This window comes from Coffea eugenioides, unplaced genomic scaffold (genome assembly GCF_003713205.1).
Source record: "Coffea eugenioides isolate CCC68of unplaced genomic scaffold, Ceug_1.0 ScVebR1_743;HRSCAF=1473, whole genome shotgun sequence".
NCBI lineage: Eukaryota > Viridiplantae > Streptophyta > Magnoliopsida > Gentianales > Rubiaceae > Coffea > Coffea eugenioides.
The window spans coordinates 2,817-24,705 of NW_020864610.1; the positions used below are offsets into that span (position 1 = coordinate 2,817).

General features: G+C 36.4%; 4 protein-coding genes across 4 annotated transcripts; all 4 read right to left on the reverse strand.

The window, feature by feature from the left end:
- Positions 1-362: 362 nt before the first annotated feature.
- On the reverse strand, positions 363-1,005 carry LOC113758816. Its single transcript, XM_027301537.1, has one exon. It carries the CDS (start codon positions 903-905, stop codon positions 597-599), a length of 309 nt encoding a protein of 102 aa, XP_027157338.1. The 5' UTR covers positions 906-1,005; the 3' UTR covers positions 363-596.
- A 1,291-nt stretch (positions 1,006-2,296) lies between these two features.
- Positions 2,297-5,186, reverse strand: LOC113758813 (disease resistance protein RPM1-like). The gene is made up of 2 exons (XM_027301534.1): positions 3,108-5,186; positions 2,297-2,440 (listed from the first exon to the last, which is right to left on the reverse strand). Exons 1-2 carry the CDS (start codon positions 5,184-5,186, stop codon positions 2,297-2,299), a joined length of 2,223 nt encoding a protein of 740 aa, XP_027157335.1.
- Positions 5,187-9,715: 4,529 nt separating this feature from the next.
- Positions 9,716-10,419, reverse strand: LOC113758812. The gene has a single exon (XM_027301533.1). The coding sequence runs from the start codon at positions 10,349-10,351 to the stop codon at positions 10,043-10,045; it is 309 nt and encodes a 102-aa protein (XP_027157334.1). The 5' UTR covers positions 10,352-10,419; the 3' UTR covers positions 9,716-10,042.
- Positions 10,420-11,291: 872 nt separating this feature from the next.
- On the reverse strand, positions 11,292-14,965 carry LOC113758814 (disease resistance protein RPM1-like). Its single transcript, XM_027301535.1, has 3 exons — positions 14,796-14,965; positions 11,799-13,998; positions 11,292-11,432 (listed from the first exon to the last, which is right to left on the reverse strand). The coding sequence occupies exons 1-3, from the start codon at positions 14,963-14,965 to the stop codon at positions 11,292-11,294; spliced, it is 2,511 nt and encodes an 836-aa protein (XP_027157336.1).
- Positions 14,966-21,889: the final 6,924 nt, after the last annotated feature.

Sequence of the window (21,889 nt, forward strand, 5' to 3'; positions counted from 1 at the left end):
ACATGGCATGCTTGGAACCTTATTTGACAAAGAAAGCACAATGTTCGGCTATCTATAGAAGACCTTCATGCGTGAAATGTATTTTCGTGTACACATACTGGTACATTTTGTACAAACGTCAGTCCAAATGCCCTTCACATTTGGCCTAAAAACCTGAACCCTTTATTGATTAGGGCTTCAAGGGCGCCCTTTTCCATAATAATTCTACAGCAAATTGCAGGAAACAGAAGACAATGTGCATCTATCATCCAACAACGCAATAACCAATCTATCACAACAAATTTACTTCTTCCTCTTCCTTCTCATGCTTTCAAGCCAATAGTACCCAACTTTGGACCCAACCAAAAAAAAGGAAAAACAAGTGCAGTAAAGCTCTTTATCATATTCTAATCAAAGCGTCAAACAGAGCTAAATTACAGAGAAACTTCAAAAATGAAAGAGAAAAAAAGATACAAGCTTTTTTGTTTTTTAAATATAGATAAAAACCCATATGAACTGAAGAAACTCTACTCAGGATTGGGATTTTACTCCTCCTCACCATTTCCTCAAAAGCTAAGCTGAAAATTCTCCCTTTCTTTTCGCCAACTATTTTTCCGTCAAAAGACAACGCGAAATTGAGGGGCGTCGGAGCCTTGAGCCGGCAGAATCTCCGAGCGGCAAGGTTCGAGCTCGTCGGAAACAGGGCAGAAGCCGGCGAGGGTGACATTATCGGCAGAAGCGGCAACGGAACCGAATTCGAAAACGGTGATATCAGCTGGTGGTGGGCCGGGCCGTCGGACCTCCACTGCTCCGTTCATGCCGGGAACTTCAGAAGCGGATTGGGTTTTCACCGGTTCCGATTTTTGGGTCGCGGGTTTGGAGTTGGTATCGTTTTTGGTTCCCTTGAACCATGAAAAAATACCCATTGGTGGTGAATCAGTAATGTTGCTCACAAAATGAACTAGTTAGAACTTCCAGTGAGAGAAAGGGTGGAGGGGTTCTAGGCAATCCAGTTTTATTTGAGGAAGAAATCAAGAAAGAGGATAGCTTTCGTTGAGGGCAAAATGACGAGAACGCCATTTAATTTTTTGTTACTAAAATATTTTAGGACAGAAATAGAAGGATATTTAACTATTGGATCATCATATAGAGAGTATTTAGATTTTGGGCAAATTACATTTTACCCCTGTGGTTTAGATTTTTATATAACCCCGTATGGTTTCAGAAGTTATACATATATTTCTCATGGTTTAGATTAAAGTATCAAAGTGATGGAAATAGTCATTGGTAACGGAACTTCTGAAAATGTCAAAATTACGCTTATAAATACATGACACACTAATCCTGTATGATTTTTATATTTTAACATATAATCCCCTTATGGTTTAATACTTTACCATATAACTCCCTTATAGTTTTTAGAATATACATATAACCCCCCTTAATTAATAAATAATTTTTAACTTTACATAAGGGTATTTTTTACATTTTAGGTGACTTCATTACAAATAATTATTTTCGTCACTTTGACACTTTAATTCAAATCATAAAGGAGTTATATATAGGTTTTGAAATTATATGGGAGTTATGTAAAAAATACTAAATCACAGGAGGGTAACGTGGAATTTGCTGTTAGATTTTCAATGTTATTTCCACGTATAATAAACCAAGGAAAATCTGATGCATCTTTTATTTTTCTCTATCTGGTATGGAAAAATGCATCTAGAAAGCTACACATTTTTGGATTGAGGAATAAACATCATGATTCTGTGGCAAGTTATTCATGTAGTATGATGGATGGATTTGCATTTTGGCCTTCAACTCTTTGGTGAGCTGCATCTGCTGTAGCCTGTAAGTCGCCCTTTATTTGTTTATTATTTTTTTCTCATATACTCAGCTAGAAGTTAACGAGCTTCTTAAATCCTATTTTTATGCTCCTAAAAAATTGGCAAATCCAGAGAAACTTTTAGAAATAAATCAATATTGGGATCAGACCCTTTTGTTATCTAAATTTAAGAGTGAAAAGAAGATTATTCATTCTCAAATTTCGCACAATGCTATAGCCATTGCAATCTTTATGTAGACTTATATCAAATTGATTCCTGGACTCAGTTATCGTTGGGAGGTAGGTAAGAATGCTTCATTTGCTGAAGTTAAAATTAAAGAAAAACAGTTTATAAAATGCAATGCACCATACTACACGCAGTGGAGAACATAGAACACATCAGAAACTTCTCAGAAAAATAGAAGAAGAAGAGAGAGCAGTAGGGGGGTAGCAAACAAAAGAGAGGGAAGCCACGAGATGCTACTACTAGTGCTAGGCAAGGATTGTTTTCTTCTTCTTCTTCCCCCATAGCCGGCGGATTCTCCATTCCCCATCATTGGCATAGAAACCAATGACAATTTCAGGAATGTGTGTCACTCTTCTGTAATTTTCACTTTCTTCCTCCTGATTCTCAACCTTTTCCATCAGTTGAGAACTCATCTCATACAAACCCAGCTCTTTGAAGATGGCTCATGTGCTGAATTCCGAAGGTAAGTCCTCTAGTGATGGAAGTCGATCTAGAACTAGTGTTCGGAGATGAGAACATGCACCCTCCTCCACTGCCATCCATCTCAATCCTTCCATTCCCTTTAACGACAAAACCAACTCAGCTTTAGGAACCCTCCAGCCTTGAAAACATAACCCTTCTCCTTGGTAACATCCACAGAAATTAATTGTATCCAAATTGGGCAAATGTTGGAGGAATTCAAGCGGATCCTTCTCACCCCTTAACCGAACTCCAGTACAATTTATTTTTACCAAGTTTTGAAGATGAGTTGTCCACACTGGCATCGTTTCTAAGCGGCCACGCATAAATTAGCACACGAAGAGATCGAAGAAACGAACAAGAAGAAGAAGAAGAAAGAGAATGTTGATAATGATTTAGATCGATTATCTCAGAATCATCACCTTTTCCAACTGAATCAACACTTAATTCCGAAGGCTGGTGAGGTTGACAAGGGAGGAGCAGAGCTCCTTTCCATCTTCTCTTCTCAACTGTGTAATATACAACTCTCTTAATTGGGTCAATTTTCCTATCTCTTTAACTATTACAGACCCGCTGCTTGCATCTATGGTGTCTAACCTTTGTAAAGCGAGAAGCCCTCCCAATTTTGACGGACCATTTAAACCCATGATATCCAATATCTTCATCTGAGGGATCAACTTGTTGGTATACTCTCAGATGCCGAAGCCTTTGCAGCTTTAGAATTTCCACGGGTAATTCCCTAACTCCAGTGTCCCCCAAATTCAGATGTTCCAAATGTTGAAGCTTTCCAATTGCTCTCGGGACTCTTGCCACTTTTGTACCATATAGGCTCAGATACGTGAGATGCAACAAGCTGAAAATCTCATTTGGTGTTTCCTCTATCTCTTCACCTCTCAAATCCAAAACCTTTAGCAACTTACTGCTCCTTAGAACCTCAGATAGGAAAGTTTTGGACAGTAATGGGTTGGTGGAACTAACTGCGATGAATGATCGAAGGTGTTCAAAGGAATAAAATTGTCTTTGTTGGTGGTATTGGATGTTGCTGCTGTTACTACTACTATGGAGTGCTAGACGGCGTACCTTCTCAGATGGCCACGTCATTGGTTGTCCAGTAGTAACTGTCACCATGTTTTGTTCCCTTGACTTGATGAGAATAACTTCTCTCAATAGGTCATAGATTTGACACTTGTCGGGCAATCCTTCATAAAACACTTTAGCTGCTTGAATTAGGCTTCTACTGATGAGTTCACTAAGATAACCCCAGGCTACATCTTCAATACTCATTCCTTCTCTCCATTCTACAAATTTTTCAGCAATCCATAAGGGAATCAGTGTCTGGCAGTCTATTAGATAATCCTCCGGATAAATGCTTAAATACAACAGACAGGGTTTGAGATGCGAAGGCAGATCGTTGTAACTCAGAGAAAGTATTCTTTTAACTCTCTCTAATTTACCGGTGCCTTCTAATTCACCCCCAAGACTGTGTTGAATCATCTCCCATTCATCTATTCTGCTCACGTCCTTCGAAGCCAAGAGCCCACCGATCGCAACAATCGCCAAAGGCAAACCGTCACATTTGTCCAATACAGCTTTTGCAACATCCATCAGGTGGGTGGGGCAACGATTTCCTTTAAAGATCTTGTTACAAAATAGGGTCCACGAATCTTCAATTGATAGTGGCTTCTTTTTGTAGACATAATCCTGAGATTCTGTGCAAGAGGCAGAGGCTACATCGGCTTTTCGTATTGTTAGCATGACGCGATTGCCGTAGTTACCCTCAGGCAGTGCAAATTTGATTTCATTCCAAAATTCCACGTCCCACACGTCATCGAACACAATTGCATACCTTCCAGCTTGTTGAAGAAAATCTTTGACAAATTTTTTCAACTCAATGATAGAAATAGATTCGATGAATTGTGGGACTGATTTGTTCAATTCCTTGTGCAACTGCCAAATCAAGTCTCTCAGGAGCTTCGGAAAGTCGCATGTTTGAGAGACGGTTACCCAGGCACGAACTGGGAAATTCTTTCTAACATCTGGATCTTCATGGACCTTTTTGACTAGGGTAGTTTTCCCTAGTCCAGCCATACCAACCACTGAAATAACTTTGAGTTGGTGGTCGTGCCCCTCGAGAAGCTTAGAAATCAGATGTTGTTTGGGCTGGTCAATGCCAACCAATTTTGCTTCCTCCACTAGAAATGCATCATCCCTGCTATAGCGCCATGAGTCGTTCATGGTTGAAGATCCAGTGACACGGTGGTCGATGCCAAATTCAACTTGGTATCTCTGACGTCCTTCTGAAATATTTTTGATCCTGGACTTTATGCTTTGAATTTCACTGGCAACCTGATGACGAGCTCGCAAGCTCTTAATGGCTTTGAGAATTCTCTGAAGAGAGCCACAGAATCCATGATGTCGGTAGCCAGCAAAGCGCAGTACAAATTCATCGAGAACATCTTCAATGTCATAAGCAGCTTCGCGCACTTGGTTGATCCATTCTTGGAGCCTGGGATCATCATCTTCTTTTGCTTCAGCCACTTTGAGGAAAGCTTTCATATGCCCCAACTCATCCTTGATTAGTTGGACCTCTTTTCGAAGCCCTCCCAATAGGCTTCCCTCCTCTCGGAGTAAGGTTGCGAGATGATTTGAAACAAAAGAGACAACAGTTGCTGCCATTTTCAGTCTTCCTTTTTAACCTAAGAATGTCGGGGAAGGCGGCTTCTGGTTTATAGGATAGGACAGTCCAGTTGTAATATCTTGAAAGGAAGAAGGAAGAGGAAGTTATACAGATTCATAAGCTGATGTTCTTCGGTGCAGTATTTATCAAAAAGAAAAACAGCGTTAAACAGAAAAAGAAAGAATTAACCAATTAGAAGAAACTAAAGCAAGAAACATCTGATTGTGAAAGACGAAGCTGCCTTACCTGCCACAATACAAAATCATGGAAGCTATTAAGAAGACTCTGTTTGCACATGTCTCAGGACCTTCTTTCAACTGTGGTCCTTCTTTACAAGTAGAAGGAATAAAGTTAAAACGCGGTTGGACTGGACATTATTGATTTCTTTGACGAAGAAATAAAATTACTGCAAAATGTTTTGCCCCTTCTGCTGACATTATGGCATATATAAGCTCCTCCTTCTATGGAACTAATTTCTGCTTTTTTTTTCTTTTGACCCTTTGGACCAACTAGTATTTGTAATAAAAATGGATGGAATATCAAGAAACAAGCCAGTCCAACGCGGTGTAGACGAAATTTACAGTGTAGACATGAACGCGTGTTTGAGTAGTTAAAGTGGAAAGAGCACAAGAGAATGAGAAGAAAACCCCACCCCAAAAGAAAATTGACAGTTCCGAATCAAATGGAAGCCAAGCTATGAGTTTTCCAGGAACATGTGATGCAGAGGAAAGTGAATTTCTTCGGAGTGGAACAGAAAAAGCAACTCAAGACTAAGGATGGCAACAGGGTGGCCCGCAGGGAGGAACCCCGCCCGCCACCATTTAAAAAAAATATATATATATAATTATATATATAAAAATATTTAATTTAATTAGTTATAAACTTATGATAATGATATTAATATTAGTTATATGTATTATAATATCATTATCAATTATATTAATAATATATATACTAATAGAAATTATTAATTAATTATATTAAATTTACTATATATTTATATTATATCTCTAATTATATTTAATATAATAATATTTTTTCTTAAAAAAGCGCAAATAAAATAATGAATTAGTGATTGTATTTCTGTCAAAAGTAAAAATTTAACTATTTTAATTGTATTTATTTCATTATATTGGATTGTATTCAATAATTTTTGTTTGATTATTTTTATAAATTTTAATTATTAAATTATAATGAAAAATAAAATTTGATGATATATTAATATTAATAAATTATTTAATTAATTAAATTTAATATAATATATTTTTATTAGCCTGTCAAGAAAGCAGGACGGGGATGGGGAGGGGGTGGCGATGGGACGGAGCTGCCTTACGGCCACAATATAAAATCATGGAAGCTATTAAGAAGACTGTGGTCGCCCACAATTGTCTTCGGGAACCTTATTTCAACCGTGGGCCCCTTGGTGGGATAAAGATAAAAAGGAGCATCGTTCGATTGTGGGTTCTTTAAACCAACTAGGGAGTTGATCATCACTTTTAGTGCGGGTGGGAGTTTAAATGTTCAAACCTTCGTCTCCCATCAAAAGTGGTCACCTAATGTGGTTATGCTTAAGATTTATATGGGTGCTTTGTGCTCATACGGTCCGATGGTAGTTTAGTTCTCATCGATTTTTCGTGATCTTGTTAGGTTACCTCCCCTAGTATAGATTAGATTAGGACTAAAAGTAGATATAAATGTAGATGATGACAAATGACAAAAAAAAAAAAAAAGACTGTGGGTTCTTTACGAGGGGAAGGACATCATTGATTTCATTGATGAAGAAATAAAAAACGAACTCTATGGAACTAATTTCTGCTGACCAATTAGTATTTGAAATATCAAAGAAATGTGAACAGTATTGATTTAAGAGGTCTATGAACAGCATGCAAATTTAGCAAAAAAAAAAAAGGAATTGCAGAAAATGGTAAGGAGTAAATTAAAAATAATCAATTTTCTTTACAATTAAGGATTACAAATTTGTTGGAATAGCTGTACCACTCAATCATGACGTGGCTTATTTCTATGCCCTTCACTTTGTCAATTAATTTAATGTCTCATTTATATCATCTTTTGCAGCTATCTTTTTTAACTGCATAGGGAAAATTTAAGTTTCTTTTTTAACTCAATCAAATACCAATTAATATCATAAAGTCAGGGGGGATTGTATTGCAGATATTGGTAAGTTTAGTGTTGATTGCAGCGTTAGTTATATAATTATATCTATTACGTGTTCTATGATAAGGAAGCTGCAAGATGCCTTATGGCCTTTATTTCATGGTCATTGCTTCTTATTATCGCTTTGACTTTTGTTGCAGGCATGTGCTTTGTACAACAATTGGTGGCCAATGCTAACAGGTACAAGAATGTGAGATATTTGGCACAATGTCGATTACCTATTCTTGATAATTGCCTACTTCATATGACTGATATCTTGGAATTCTCCTGCCATTTTGATAAAATTGGAATCTAGTTTCATGCAACTTGCTCTTTTGGGCATATTTAATGTGGCAACCAGATTAACAGCTAAGCATGTTGTCTGCAAACTATCCAAGAGGCCCTTTGTAGTTCAGAATTAGTTAATTTTGTTGCATCAATGCCTTCTCAAAATGGTACAACAACTTTCGTTAGTGTCTGACGATTATACGATTGCATTGTCTGCTTGCAGTAATAATGTATGTGGTTCTACCTATGCCCTTAATTTTTTTGGCTGGCTCGGATACTTCATCTCTCTTTTCTGAATCTCAAAGTGGGTAAGTTTTTTATTTTTTCCTTCCGCCATGTTTCTCTGATGAGATGCTTTTATTCAAGTTTATTTATATAGATTTTTTGGCGTTAATTGGTTTTCATAAACAATGGGGCAACAGCTGGGCAGACGTGACCAAATTCTTAACTGGGGCTTCAGCTGTTGGTAGCACAGCAATACCATTGTGCGGAAAACGTAGAAGTTGCCTTTTTCTTGATTGCTGAGCATTGCCTATCATTTTGTGCTTTGTAAATACAAGAGTGGTTATTTTTTCAGTGAATGAATACCTGAGTTGCACATTAAACAATCTCGCCATTAAGGTCATATACCGCATCAGACACCACACTTGCTGTCAGTGTCAAATGTACAAGGTTGCAGAATTTCTGGAGGAACAAGCCATAATATCAGAGATACTCCTGAAGGCAGGCAATTTGTAACCGTGGAACAGAAGTTGACCAGAATGTTGTATTTCAAGCACATCAGTGTTCATTGGGAGCCAAGACAAAGCATGGAAAACTTTCAATGTTTTGGTTCCACCAACAACATTACAAGCAAAAAGATCCATCTAACTTGAACAAATAAGAATTGAACTGTGTCCTCTTTATCCTTAATTCTTTTTTCTGTTTCAACCAAGTTTAGCTGAATATTGAGAATACATATCTTCATGAACCATCAAGTAACTACAATGACACCAAGAAGATAGCCCCAGCTACCACTACTTAAGTGCAAGTCTAGACACTACATTTGGAATATGTACTAGAGGAATGATGATAAACCATATAGTGAAAGTACATACTTTTCATCACTTTCAACCATATAGTGAAACCTAGCAATATTGACCTTGTATTTCTTTTCTGTGACAACAATGGTTCATTCGTCATTAAGCAATCCAATAAACACTTGCCATCATAACTTTGCCAAAGAAAGAAGAAGAAGAGGAAGAGAGAGGGGGGGGGGGGGGGGGGAGGAACATGATTGACAAACCAAATAAAATCTGAAAACTTAACGTTGTAATTATCACGCCCTCTATGCGTTGTTCCATAGCTGAATTTTCCAAAGAAACAGGCAACTACACACCCTCTTTAGAAGCTTTTGGTTAATATTAGGTACCAAGTAGAAGTTTTCAAGGACTGATTTGAAAAGTAGAATGGATGAAAACACTACATAAACATGACTTGATATATGCTCTACACGGTACACCAATTCATATAAGCTCATCCTTATTGACATAGACATAGTTATACACTTACATACACAATACACGAACACAAACACTCCCCATCCTCCATCCCCCTCGCAACCCTGCCAGTGCAATCACAGACACAAACACAGAGCAGATCTAAACTACTAGACAGAGAGTCTATAAAAGCCCTCACGCCATCTCATCCCTCCTTGAAACACTCTTAAGCAAAGAAAAGCCCAGTTCTTACATTGTAAAACAAGATAAAAGGACTCCAACAAATCTACAGCTTCTCCACTCTGTCAAGTCCAGTTAATAACAGGGAAAATTTCAAGAACAGGGCATGCTTGGAACCTTATTTGACAAAGAAAGCACAATGTTCGGCTATCTATAGAAGGCCTTCATGCGTGAAATGTATTTTCGTGTACACCTACTAGTACATTTTGTACAAAGGTCAGTCCAAATGCCCTTCACATTTGGCCTAAAAACCTGAACCCTTTATTGATTAGGGCTTCAAGGGCGCCCTTTTCCATAAGAATTCCACAGCAAATTGCAGGAAACAGAAGAAAATGTTCATCTATCATCCAACAACGCAATAACCAATCTATCACAACAAATTTACTTCTTCCTCTTCCTTCTCATGTTTTCAAGCCAATAGTACCCAAATTTGGACCCAACCAAAAAAAGGGAAAAACAAGTGCAGTAAAGGTCTTTATCATATTCTAATCGAAGTGTCAAACAGAGCTAAATTACAGAGAAACTTAAAAAATGACAGAGAAAAAAAGATACAAGCTTTTTTGTTTTTTTAATATAGATAAAAACCCATATGAACTGAAGAAACTCTACTCAGGATTAGGATTTTACTCCTCCTCACCATTTCCTCAAAAGTTAAGCTGAAAATTCTCCCTTTCTTTTCCCCAATTATTTTTCCGTCAAAAGACTACGCGAAATTGAGGGGCGTCGGAGCCTTGAGCCGGTAGAATCTCCCAGCCGCAAGGTTCGAGCTCGTCCGAAACAGGGCAGAAGCCGGCGAGGGTGACCTTGTCGGCAGAAGCGGCAACGGAACAGAATTCGAAAACGGTGATATCAGCTGGTGGTGGGCCGGGCCGCCGGACCTCCACTGCTCCGTTCATGCCGGGAACTTCAGAAGCTGATTGGGTTTTAACGGGTTCGGATTTTTGGGTCGCGGGTTTGGAGTCGGTATCGTTTTTGGTTCCCTTGAACCATGAAAAAATACCCATCGGTGGTGAATCAGCTATGTTGCTTACAAAATGAACTAGTTAGAACTTCCAGAGAGGGAAAGGGCTCTAGGCATTCCAGTTTTATTTGAGGAAGAAATCAAGAAAGAGGATAGCTTTCGTTGAGGGCAAAATGACGAGAATGCCATTTAATTTTTTGTTACTAGTATCATATTTTGGGACAGAAATAGAAGGATATTTAACTATTTGATGATCATATAGAGTATTTAATTCTTCAATGTTTATTTCCCTGTATAATAAACCAAGGAAAATTGATGCATTTTTTATTTTTCTCTATCTGGTTTGGAAAAATGCATCTAGAAAGCTACACATTTTTGGATTGAGGATTAAACACCATGATTCTGTGGCAAGTTATCCATGTAGTATGATGGATGGATTTGCATTTTGGCCTTCAACTCTTTGGTGAGCTGCATCCACTGTAAATCACCCTTTATTTGTTTAGTATTTTTTTCTTGTATGGGCAGCTAGAAGTTGAGGAGCTTCTTAAATCCCATTTTTATGCTCCTAAAAAATTGGCAAATCCAGAGAAACTTTTAGAAATAAATCAAAATTGGGATCAGACCCTTTTGTTATCCAAAATCGAAGAGTGAAAAGAAGATTGTCATTCTCAAATTTCGCACAATGCTATATGCATTGCAATCTTTATGCAGACTTATGGGCAAATTGATTCCTGTGCTTAGTTATCATTGAGCTCATGATCTCACAAGCGCTTATTTGGGGAGGTAGATAAGAATGCTTCATTTGCTGAAGTAAAAATTAAAGAAAAACAGTTAAAAAAAAATACATTAACAAAATGCAGCTTATGAACAAGATGACGATGCAATGCACCATACTACACGCAGTGGAGAAGATAGAAAACATCAGAAACTTCTCAGAAAAATAGAAGAAGAAGAGAAAGGAAAGCCACGGGATGCTGCTAGTGCTAGGCAAGGATTGTTTTCTTCTTCTTCCCCCACAGCCGGCGGATTATCCATTCCCCATCATCGGCATAGAAACCAATGTCAATTTCAGGAATGTGTGCTATTCTTCTGTAATCTTCACTGTCTTCCTTTTGATTCCCTACCTTTTCCATCAGTTGAGAACTCATCTCATACAAATAAAGCTCTTGAAGATGGCTCAAGTGCTGAATTCCCGAAGGTAAGTCCCCTAGTGATGGAAGTCGATGAAGAATTAGTCTTTGGAGATGAGGGCATGCACCCTACTCCACTGCCATCCATCTCAACCCTTCCATTTTCTTTAACCACAACCATTTCAGCTTTAGGAACCCTCCAGCCTTGAAACATAACCCTTCTCCTTGGTAACATCCACAGAAATTAATTGCATCCAAATTGGGCAAATGTTGGAGGGATTTAAGCGGATCCTCATCTGCCCTTAACCTACTCCAGCTCAAATTTATTTTTACCAAGTTTTGAAGATGAGTGATCCATACTGGCATCGTTTCTAAGCGGCCACGCACTACTAGCAAACGAAGAGATTGAAGAAACGAACAAGAAGAAGAAGAAGAAAGAGAATGTTGATGATGATTTAGATCGATTATCTCAAAATCATAACCTTTTCCAACTGAAGCAATCCTTAATTGCTGAAGGCTGGTGAGGTTGACAAGGGAGGAGCAGAGCTCCTTTCCATCTTCTCTTCTCAACTGTGTAATATATAACACTCTTAATTGGGTCAATTTTCCTATCTCTTTAACTATTACAGACCCACTACTTGCATCTATGGTGTTTAACCTTTGTAGAGCGAGAAGCCCTCCCAATTTTGACGGACCTTTAAACCCATGATATCCATAATCACTATCTGAGGGATCAACTTGTTGACATACTCTGAGAAGCCGAAGCTTTAGCAGCTTTAGGATTTCCACGGGTAATTCCCTAACTCCAGTGTTCCCCAAATTCAGATGTTCCAAATGTTGAAGCTTTCCAATTGCTCTCGGGACTCTTGCCACTTTTGTACCATATAGGCTCAGATACGTGAGATGCAACAAGTTGAAAATCTCATTTGGTGTTTCCTCTATCTCTTCACCTCCCAATTCCAAAACCTTTAGCAACTTACTCCTTAAAACTTCAGATAGGAAGGTTTTGGATAGTAATGGGTTGGTGGAACTAACTGTGATGAATGATCGAAGGTGTTCAAAGGAATAAAATTGTCTTTCTTGGTGGTATTGGATGTTGCTACTGTTACTACTACTATGGATTGCTAGACGGCGTACCTTCTCCTCAGATGGCCACGTCATTGGTTGTCCAGTAGTAACTGTCACCATGTTTTGTTCCCTTGACTTGATGAGAATAACTTCTCTCAATAGGTCATGAATTCGACACGTGTGGGGCGTTCCTTCATAAAACACATTAGTTGCTTGAATTAGGCTTCTGCTGATGAGTTCTCTGAGATAACCCCAGGCTACATCTTCAATACTCATTCCTTCTCTCCATTCTACAAATCTTTCAGCAATCCATAATAGAATCAGCATCTGGCAGTTTATTGGATAATCCTCCGGATAAATGGTTAAATACAACAGACAGGGTTTGAGGTGCGAAGGCAGATCATTGTAACTCAGAGAAAGTATCCTTTTAACTCTCTCTAGCTTACCGGTGAATTCACCCCCAAGACTCTGTTGAATCTTCTCCCATTCATCTATTCTGCTCGCGTCCTTCGAAGCTAAGAGCCCACCAATCGCAACAATCGCCAAAGGCAAACCGTCACATTTATCCAATAGAGCTTTTGCAACATCCATCAGGTGGGCGGGGCAACGATTTCCTTTAAAGATCTTGTTGCAAAATAGGGTCCACGAATCTTCATTTGATAGTGGCTCCATTCTGTGGACATAATCCTGAGATTCTGTGCAAGAGGCAGAGGCTACATCAGCATTTCGTGTTGTTAGCATGACACGATTGCCGTAGTTACCCTCAGGCAGTGCAAATTTGATTTCATTCCAAAATTCCACGTCCCACACGTCATCGAAGACAATTGCATACCTTCCAGCTTGTTGAAGAAAATCTTTGGCAAATTCTTTCAGCTCAGCGGTAGATATAGATTCGATGAATTGTGGGACTGATTTGTTCAATTCCTTGTGCAACTGCCAAATCAAGTCTCTCAGGAGCTTTGGAAAGTCGCATGTTTGAGAGACGGTTACCCAGGCACGAACTGGGAAATTCTTTCTAACATCTGGATCTTCATGGACCTTTTTGACCAGGGTAGTTTTCCCTAGTCCAGCCATACCAACCACTGAAATAACCTTGAGTTGGTGATCGTCTGCCTCGAGAAGCTTAGAAATCAGATGTTGTTTGGGCTGGTCAATGCCAACCAATTTTGCTTCCTCCACTAGAAGTGCATCATCCCTGCTATAGCGCCATGAGTCGTTCATGGTTGAAGATCCAGTGACACGGTGGTCGATGCCAAATTCAACTTGGTATCTCCGACATCCTTCTGAAATATTTTTTATCCTGGACTTTATGCTTTGAATTTCACTGGCAACCTGATGACGAGCTGGCAAGCTCTTAATGGCTTTGAGAATTCTCTGAAGAGAGCCACAGAATCCATGATGTCGGTAGCCAGCAAAGCGAAGTACAAATTCATCGAGAACATCTTCAATGTCATAAGCAACTTCGCGCACTTGCTTGATCCATTCTTGGAGCCTGAGATTAGAGGTGTCAAAATGGGTGACTTGGACGTGTTTGGATTGGATAAAATGGGTAATGGGTATAAGTAAGTCAATCCGTTTATACCCATTTAATTAGATGGGTATAAATGGGTAAGTCAAAAAATGAATTGGATAATCCAATTACCCATTTATAACCCATTTATTTTAACTTTTTGTAAACTCATTTAAATTCTTTTTTGCAAACTAAGTTATCAATTTTTACCGCTCTTTGTACCCATCATTAGTTTTAAATATTTACTTATAATACTTAATAAGTCTAATTACCAATTTTTTTTCCATTGATACTCTATGTCGCAAAATTACATATTATTTAATAATTGAATAATAAGAATATAAAAATTTATACTAAGTGTTATAAAAATGCAATCCAAAAATTTTGAACCCCTAACGTATATAAATTTAAATTTTCATTTTAGAAAGATAAGAAAAGAAGTTAAAACTTATCATAAATTGGTAATCCTAAAAAATGAATAAGTTAACAAACTAAGAGAAAATAAAATAATAAGATAAACCAACAAATAATAATAACAATGAAACAAAAGTAGTTAACATCATGACAAAATGAAAAATCTGGAAAAAAAAATGGGTGGGGGAAGAGAATTCTAAACGAGTTAATTGGATTTAATGGGTTGCCAATAATACCATTTAATAAATGGGTATTATTGGGTAACCCATTTATACCCATATAAAAAAATTTATGATACCCATACCCGTCTATTCATAGACGGGTACGAGTAAATTTAGTTGGGTGGATTGGTTTGCCACCCATACCTGGGATCATCATCTTCTTTTGCTTCAGCCACTTTGAGGAAAGCTTTCATATGCCCCAACTCATCCTTGATGAGTTGGACCTCTTGTCGAAGCCCTCCCAATAGGCTTCCCTCCTCTTGGAGTAAGGTTGCGAGACGATTTGAAACAAAAGAGACAACAGTTTCTGCCATTTGTATTGTTTTTTGTTATATATATATTTTTTTAAGTAGGAGGAGCAGAAGAATGGTTTTAACTTCATATATTTTTTGGGTGCCTGAGAAGGATTTATTATATAGAAAGGAAGACCTTGGCCGGCGATCAGGCTGATTCAATTGGAAGTAATGCTCTTTTTCTACCTTCCTTGTTCCTCATGGTTTGGAATTTGTAGAAAGAAAGTTGGAATGATTTATTCTTTCTTCACTTCCGGAAATTAGTATCACTTTAGGTGAGAGCTGAAGCGCCACTTTAGGAATAAATCAGCCTTACGAGTAAGAAAAGAGATGAACAAACAAATTCAGTAGCAACATGCCTTTCTATATTCTTACGTTAAGTCTTAGCTATATCATCTTCAAAGGCTCTCAAATACACATTCTCATTGAGGAAACATGCCTTTCTATATTGTACTACAAAAGTATGAGGAAACAAATTCAGTAGCAACATTGTTATTTGTCTTTTGTGTCTTTTCAGCATTGTTATTTCGTCTTACAACATTTGCCGCAAGACAAGTTTGCAATGAATCAGGCTAACCAAAAAAATATATATATTGGAATTAAAGGGAGAGAATCTACTTCATACAAATCAAGAATTTTTCTTCTTACAGAAAATCAGGCTAACTTTGTGTAATTAATAACTCCTCCAGTAACTGTTGGCCAAGAATTTACCTTCTTCTTGCAATAATTTATTCCGTAGGGTAGATGGAATCAACTTGAAATGTTATATTCTTTCTTCAATTCTGCAAATTAGTATCATTTAAGGTTGAAGCACCACTTTTGGTGTCAATAATAAGATAAATAAAGATGGCTTCATTCTTCGTATCCTGAATATTCTTACTTCAACTCTTCTGTTATCCTCTTTGATAGCTTTCGAAGGAAAGAATACACTTTCTCAATTAATCTCTGTTATTCTGTATCAGCGTGACATTGCTTATACCTGGTGCCAAGTATTGTTGCTTATGATATTTCATATGCATAAATTTTCATTTTCACATGATAGGAATTTGAAGCAACTTAATTCAAAAAATAAAACTAAACCATGCTTCAATTTCTGTGTTGCCCCAAAATAAAGAAGAAGATAATCCTGGACTGTTGAAACAATTATGGTTTGTAACTTTAGCAAGGAAAGAAGCCCTCTTAATTCTGATGGAACTTTAATGAGTAACACCCATTATCAGGATTTAAATAATCTAGTTAAAACAACCAGACATGACGATTTTTTTCCAGATTTAAGGATTTCCATTGGTATCACCCCTGGCAATAGTATCACCCAATGCATTTGGGATTGTTTTTAACTTTTTGTTCTCCTTCATTTGGGATTTCGTTAAATTCGCACCGCCAGGAGCACGCCCTATTTCAGTTATAGTTTCTTCAGGGCCGCTTAAAGTTTTGTACGAGCTCGCTGATCTTGATAAAATTTTCTCGGTATATAAGGAAAACTTAACGATCCAAACCAGTAATTTTATGAACTGTTCTAGAGAGATCAAGTTGAAAATCCATTTGGAATTTCTATAAATTCACACCTCCAAAATCATAACACTAATCAAGAGAACAGATAAGGAGGCTTTTTACCTAGTGACTCCATGATCCAAACCTTTATGCGTTTGTGTCTAAAGTTTTCTCCAGCAGCATGCTCTATTTCAGTAAAAGTTTTTAACTGCCACTTAAAGATTCATACCAACTTGCTGATCTTGAAGGCTATTTCTTGGTATATAAGAACTTAACAATCCAAACCAGTGATCCTAAGGTATTTACTGGAGATACCTTGTAATTTCTCCAATTTACTTGGCGAGTGAAAGATGCTTATTGGCACTCTGTCTGACTCAATAACAAATGGCTCTTACACCAACACAACACTGGCAATTAACTCAACAAGAGTCACTAAAAGTTATGCATATCATCTTACTCTATAAGACGTATTTTCCATATGAAAATCATTCCTGAATACAGACATCCACTAACTCCATGTGACGCATTAGTTATTGGCTCCTTGCACTACAACTGACACTCACAACTAAGACTAAGCTTACAAGGTCTCTGTATATCTGAAAGAGTCCAGTTACAGTTCAATGTAGTTTCATATCAAAATCATTCTTCAAAATAACCCCATTCAAAATACTATCTAACAGCATTTTAAAGCTTCATCTTAATACTTTCTATGATATTGCATGTAACTGTTTAAGGGAGTATGTTGACCTGTATCTTAGTATCTAATATCTAACAGCATCTTGTGTCATTGCTTCATTTATTGGTGCTTCTAGCTTCCAGTTACATTCATTCACATTATGTGCATCCATACTATCACTTAGCTTGTACCTTCAAGGCATTATATCCACAGAAAAAAAAAACAGAAATTAAAAAAAGTATATAAACAGTTTCCACACAGATTAAGTATATTCACAACAATTTATGCATCCTGCAACGGACTCAATTGAGTAGTTTTAGCACACTTAAATTGAGTAAGATCAGCACTCATACAAACCATCCCATAGTTCACCTTCTTCTTCTTCCCTTTTTTTTTTTTTTTTGTTTTTACCCATCCCTTCACCCTTCCCACCTCTAATTGTCAAGCCCAAAATTTGAAGCCTAAACCTGGCAGTGGGAAGTATTATAAGAGCCCTCCCCTGCCCCAGTGTTTCGTTCATTTCATCCTTCAATCTGCACAATAATGCCCTGAACTTATTGCATGATGCATTTACATTTTATAGCAAGACCTCTTAACAACTCAAACATTGAAGCCAGAGTAATGCTTTTTTTTTTTGTTAGTAATGTTGCTTATGATCTTTGATATGCTATATCTTCATTTGACCAGAAACTGCAAGCAACTCAATTCAGAAATAAAACTAATCCGGTTCGATTTTCTGTGTTGCCCCACAATAAAGGAGAAACTAGTTATAGTCTCCGAAAACCTTTTGAAACTTTTTCGTAGTCCAGTCAGACTAAAGACGATTGATGATGGCGCAAAGCTAATTTAATTGTTTGGTCCCTCCTAAAGAGTTTTGTAAGTTTGTCCATGCTCAGAGGAATTCGATCTAACATTTTCATGCTCAGAGGAATTCCAGAGGACTTCGACCTTGTCTGTTCTGGAACATCCAATCGATGAATGCTGTTCCTTTATGGAGTTCAATTCTGCCTTTCTTCATTCGTGTATGTATGTTCTTTTTCACTAGAAAAAAAGAGAGAACAAATGGAGGGCTGTTGCAATCTGGAGGAGAATATATAGCACAACTACCTGTTTAATTTGATGTGCCACTAATTGAACTGATCCGAGCAATCTTTTTTTTTTTTTTTTGACTGTAGGTTGTGCATCGAGCAACAAAATTGAGATGCATGTTGGAGCCAAGTCTGCCTTTCTATATTGTACTACCAAAGTGTAAGGAAACAGATTTGAGTATTGTTATTTCGTCTCACAACATTTGCTGCAAGACAAGTTTGTAATGAATCAGGCTAACCAAAAAAATATACATATATTTTGGAATTAAGGGGAGAGAATCCACTTTATAGAAAGCAAGATTTTTTCTTCTTACAGTAAATCAGGCTTAACTGGCTATTATTAAGAACCCTCCAGTTCATGTTAGCCAAGAATTATTCCTGCAATAACTTATTCCGTAGGGTAGATAGAATCAACCTGAAATGTTATATTCTTTCTTCCGTACAGCAAAAGAGTATCATTTAAGGTTGAAGCACCACTTTCTTCAATACTGCAAATGAGTACTAATTACCTCATGGGAAATAATAATATAGATAAAGATGGCTTCATTCTTCGTCTTCTCAATATTCTTACTTCGCCTTTTCTGTTATCCTCTTTGATTGAGTTCCAAGAAAAGAATATACTTTCTTGATTATTCTCTATTATTTTGCGTGACATTGCTTATACCGGGTGCCAAGTGTTGTTGCTTATGATATTTCATGTGCATAATTTTTCATTCTCACCAGAAAGAACATTATTGTAAGTGAGAACCAATAGGAATTTGAAGCAACTTAATTCAAAAAAATAAACTAATCCATACTTCAAAAAAATCCAGTTCAATTTCTGTGCTGCCCCAACATAAAGGAGAAAATAATTATGGGCTGTCGAAACAATTATGGTTTGTAACTTAAGCGAGGAAAGAAGCCCTCTTGATTCAGATGGAACTTTAATAAGTAACATCCATTATCAGGATTTAAATAATCTTGTTAAAAAGGGATTTCCATTGGTAACCAACTGGCAATAGGATCGCCCATATCTAGATATTCTAAACTCTGAAGCTCTCCAATGCATTTGGGATTGTTTTTAACTTTTGTTCTTCTTCATTTGGGATTTCTTTAAAATGCGCAGCTCCAAAAATCCAAAACCTCAATCAACTTACCTGATAAGAGAGCAGATTTTGGATAGTGACTCCATGGACCAATCTATTATCTGTTACTATATTAAAAGTTCGATGAGTATTTGCATCATATGTTGTAAGCAATTTTTTATCTTAGTTTTTGTTGTACCCATATCACCCTCATCTTTCAATTAGAGTTATTACATTTTAATTTTGGTAGTAATTAAAAATACGAAACATTTTAAATGATTAAACCTCAATAATAATGGTAATTAAAATGAAAAAACTCCCTATTAAAACTATTTAGCGACCCTTGTACTCCATCTTCAATTCCTATATGTGTCAAAGCTTCTTATCCAAAGCAATTTCTTACTTGAAATTATGTGACCAATTGCATTAGCCACAATTTTGATATCATAAAAAATATTAGTATATAAAAAAAATAGATGCTCTTGGAAAAAAAGAGAAATATATAAGAAGAAAAGAGTCCATATTCATTTGAAGAATCTTGATATTAATATCATGTGACAGATATATAATTATGTGCTTTTTATCGGTATGAAGAAATACTAAGAGAAAAGAACAAATAAAGAATCCAACTATTTCTATCAATTGAATGTCAATAGACAACTAAGTAGGCAATCTAAGATAATTAAGCAGTATAGATCATTTACATTCTTGATTAACCTCAATAACACTTTAAAAAATGTAAATATTCCAAATTCAATAATACGCCTCACATTATTCAATCCAAATTCACAAAAAGAAATAAAAGTTCAACTAGAAAGATATAACGTAGAATAAGTAAATGTTCATGCAAAATTAGATACTAGCACGGTTCATATATTTTATTCTTAAATAATTATTCATCCTAATTGTACAATTGCATTGCATTTGTCTTAACAAGGAAAAAATACATTCAAAATGTTTATACAAATTTTTCATTTGTTAAAATTTATTGATTTCATTAGAAACTTAACCATGGATTTTATTTTTAAGTAAAAAAACGCAAGTCTAGACTCTGATTGGTTAGTGAGCAAACTTTCCAAGGGGTAAAAAAAGGGGTGAGTGTGGTAAAAATAATTAGAATGACAAAATCTAACAAGGCAATTTACTTACTTTAATACCCTTTCAGAAATTGATTTTATGGTTTAAGTCTTTACTTTGCTAATAATTAGGGTAAATTACTTGCAACCCTTGTGGTTTCATCTATTACCAAATGGCCCCCCCAACGTGTCAAAAAATCCACTTCATCCCCCTCTGATTTTATGTAAAGTGGAAATTTGACAGAAAATACCTATGTAACGTCGTTAGTTGAAATACTAATAGTGCCCTTATTTAAATGCTAAATTAATTGACGGCATAATCATTTTGTTCAAAAATATAGGGAGATTATATGAATAAATGTAAAAATCACAGGGAGTAAAGTGGATATTTATACAAATTATAAGGGGGTTATATAAATATTAAAATTTTATCACACGCGTTTTAAAGCAATTTTGGTACAAATGCTGTAAATGATTATGTATTCCGTCCAAATTTCAATTTACATAAAATTACATAGGGGTTGTGTGACTATTTTAAAATCTTAGGGGGATCATCTGGCATTTTGTAAAATCACAAGGAGTAATAAGGTATTTACCCTAATAATTATGAATTCTATTTTCTAAACTCACACTTGGCGTGTATACATCTATTTTCTATTTAACAACATCTTTTGTAGGGATGGCAATTGGGGCGGGTACTAGGAAACTCATGGGACAAGGGGTAATTTTCATCCCCCATCCCCTGACCCGTTCCCTGCCTTAAAACATATATACATATATATATATATAATATTAGTAGTTGTAAATATCAAATTATGCATATGTAATATAATTAATATTCTTAGCTATACTAATAATTATATATTTATACTAATATAAATTATTGATTAGTTGTACTAATACATTTTACTAAATTACTAATTATACATTTATGCCAAATAGTAGTTACATTTGTTTTACTAATTATATATAAACTTTTTTCCCTCGCAGGCACCTGCAGGGAAAGCGGGATGTGGCAGGGGTGGAGCGGAGAAAGCAGGGGATAGGGGGCAGGGCAGGAGTAGGGTATGCTTAGGCAACCGGGGGGATTGGGGAGGGGAGGGAATCATTGCAATTCGTAATCTTTTGTATGACATTGAAAAAATAATATTATGATTTAATGGTAAAAATATTATGAGTATACAACAACTTTAGTGAAACACAACCGTATTCAGAATTGTTTATCAAAGCTAAATCCATAATATACAAAAAGCTCAAAATAAATTTAAAAAATTTCAAAATAAATTCAAAAATCAATAGATCAAGGAGTTCCTATTTAGATACTTTTTGTAACAATAACTGGTTAAAGAAATTAAAATTATAAAATATCACATTATCAAGTACACGATCAAATTTCACAAAAAAATTTATAAAAAAGCGATGTTATATTTGGGTTAATATAATCACGTGCAAAGTACGTGAACTATTACTAGTATGTATATATGTTTGTATATAGTGTTTTCACTAAGAGCATGCCCTATTTCAGCTATAGTTTCTTGCTTGCCACTTAA

Excerpts from the sequence above, each read along its gene's own strand:
- LOC113758816 (XM_027301537.1), bottom strand. The coding sequence starts at position 905 with ATGGGTATTTTTTCATGGTTCAAGGGAACCAAAAACGATACCAACTCC.
- LOC113758813 (XM_027301534.1), bottom strand. The coding sequence starts at position 5,186 with ATGGCAGCAACTGTTGTCTCTTTTGTTTCAAATCATCTCGCAACCTTA. Across the intron at positions 2,441-3,107 it reads GGGCTTCTCGCTTTACAAAG|GTTGAGAATCAGGAGGAAGA; the intron begins GTTAGACACCAT and ends CTGATGGAAAAG.
- LOC113758812 (XM_027301533.1), bottom strand. The coding sequence starts at position 10,351 with ATGGGTATTTTTTCATGGTTCAAGGGAACCAAAAACGATACCGACTCC.
- LOC113758814 (XM_027301535.1), bottom strand. The coding sequence starts at position 14,965 with ATGGCAGAAACTGTTGTCTCTTTTGTTTCAAATCGTCTCGCAACCTTA. Across the intron at positions 13,999-14,795 it reads AAAGAAGATGATGATCCCAG|GCTCCAAGAATGGATCAAGC; the intron begins GTATGGGTGGCA and ends CTCTAATCTCAG. Across the intron at positions 11,433-11,798 it reads GCCGCTTAGAAACGATGCCA|GTAGGGAATCAAAAGGAAGA; the intron begins GTATGGATCACT and ends CTGATGGAAAAG.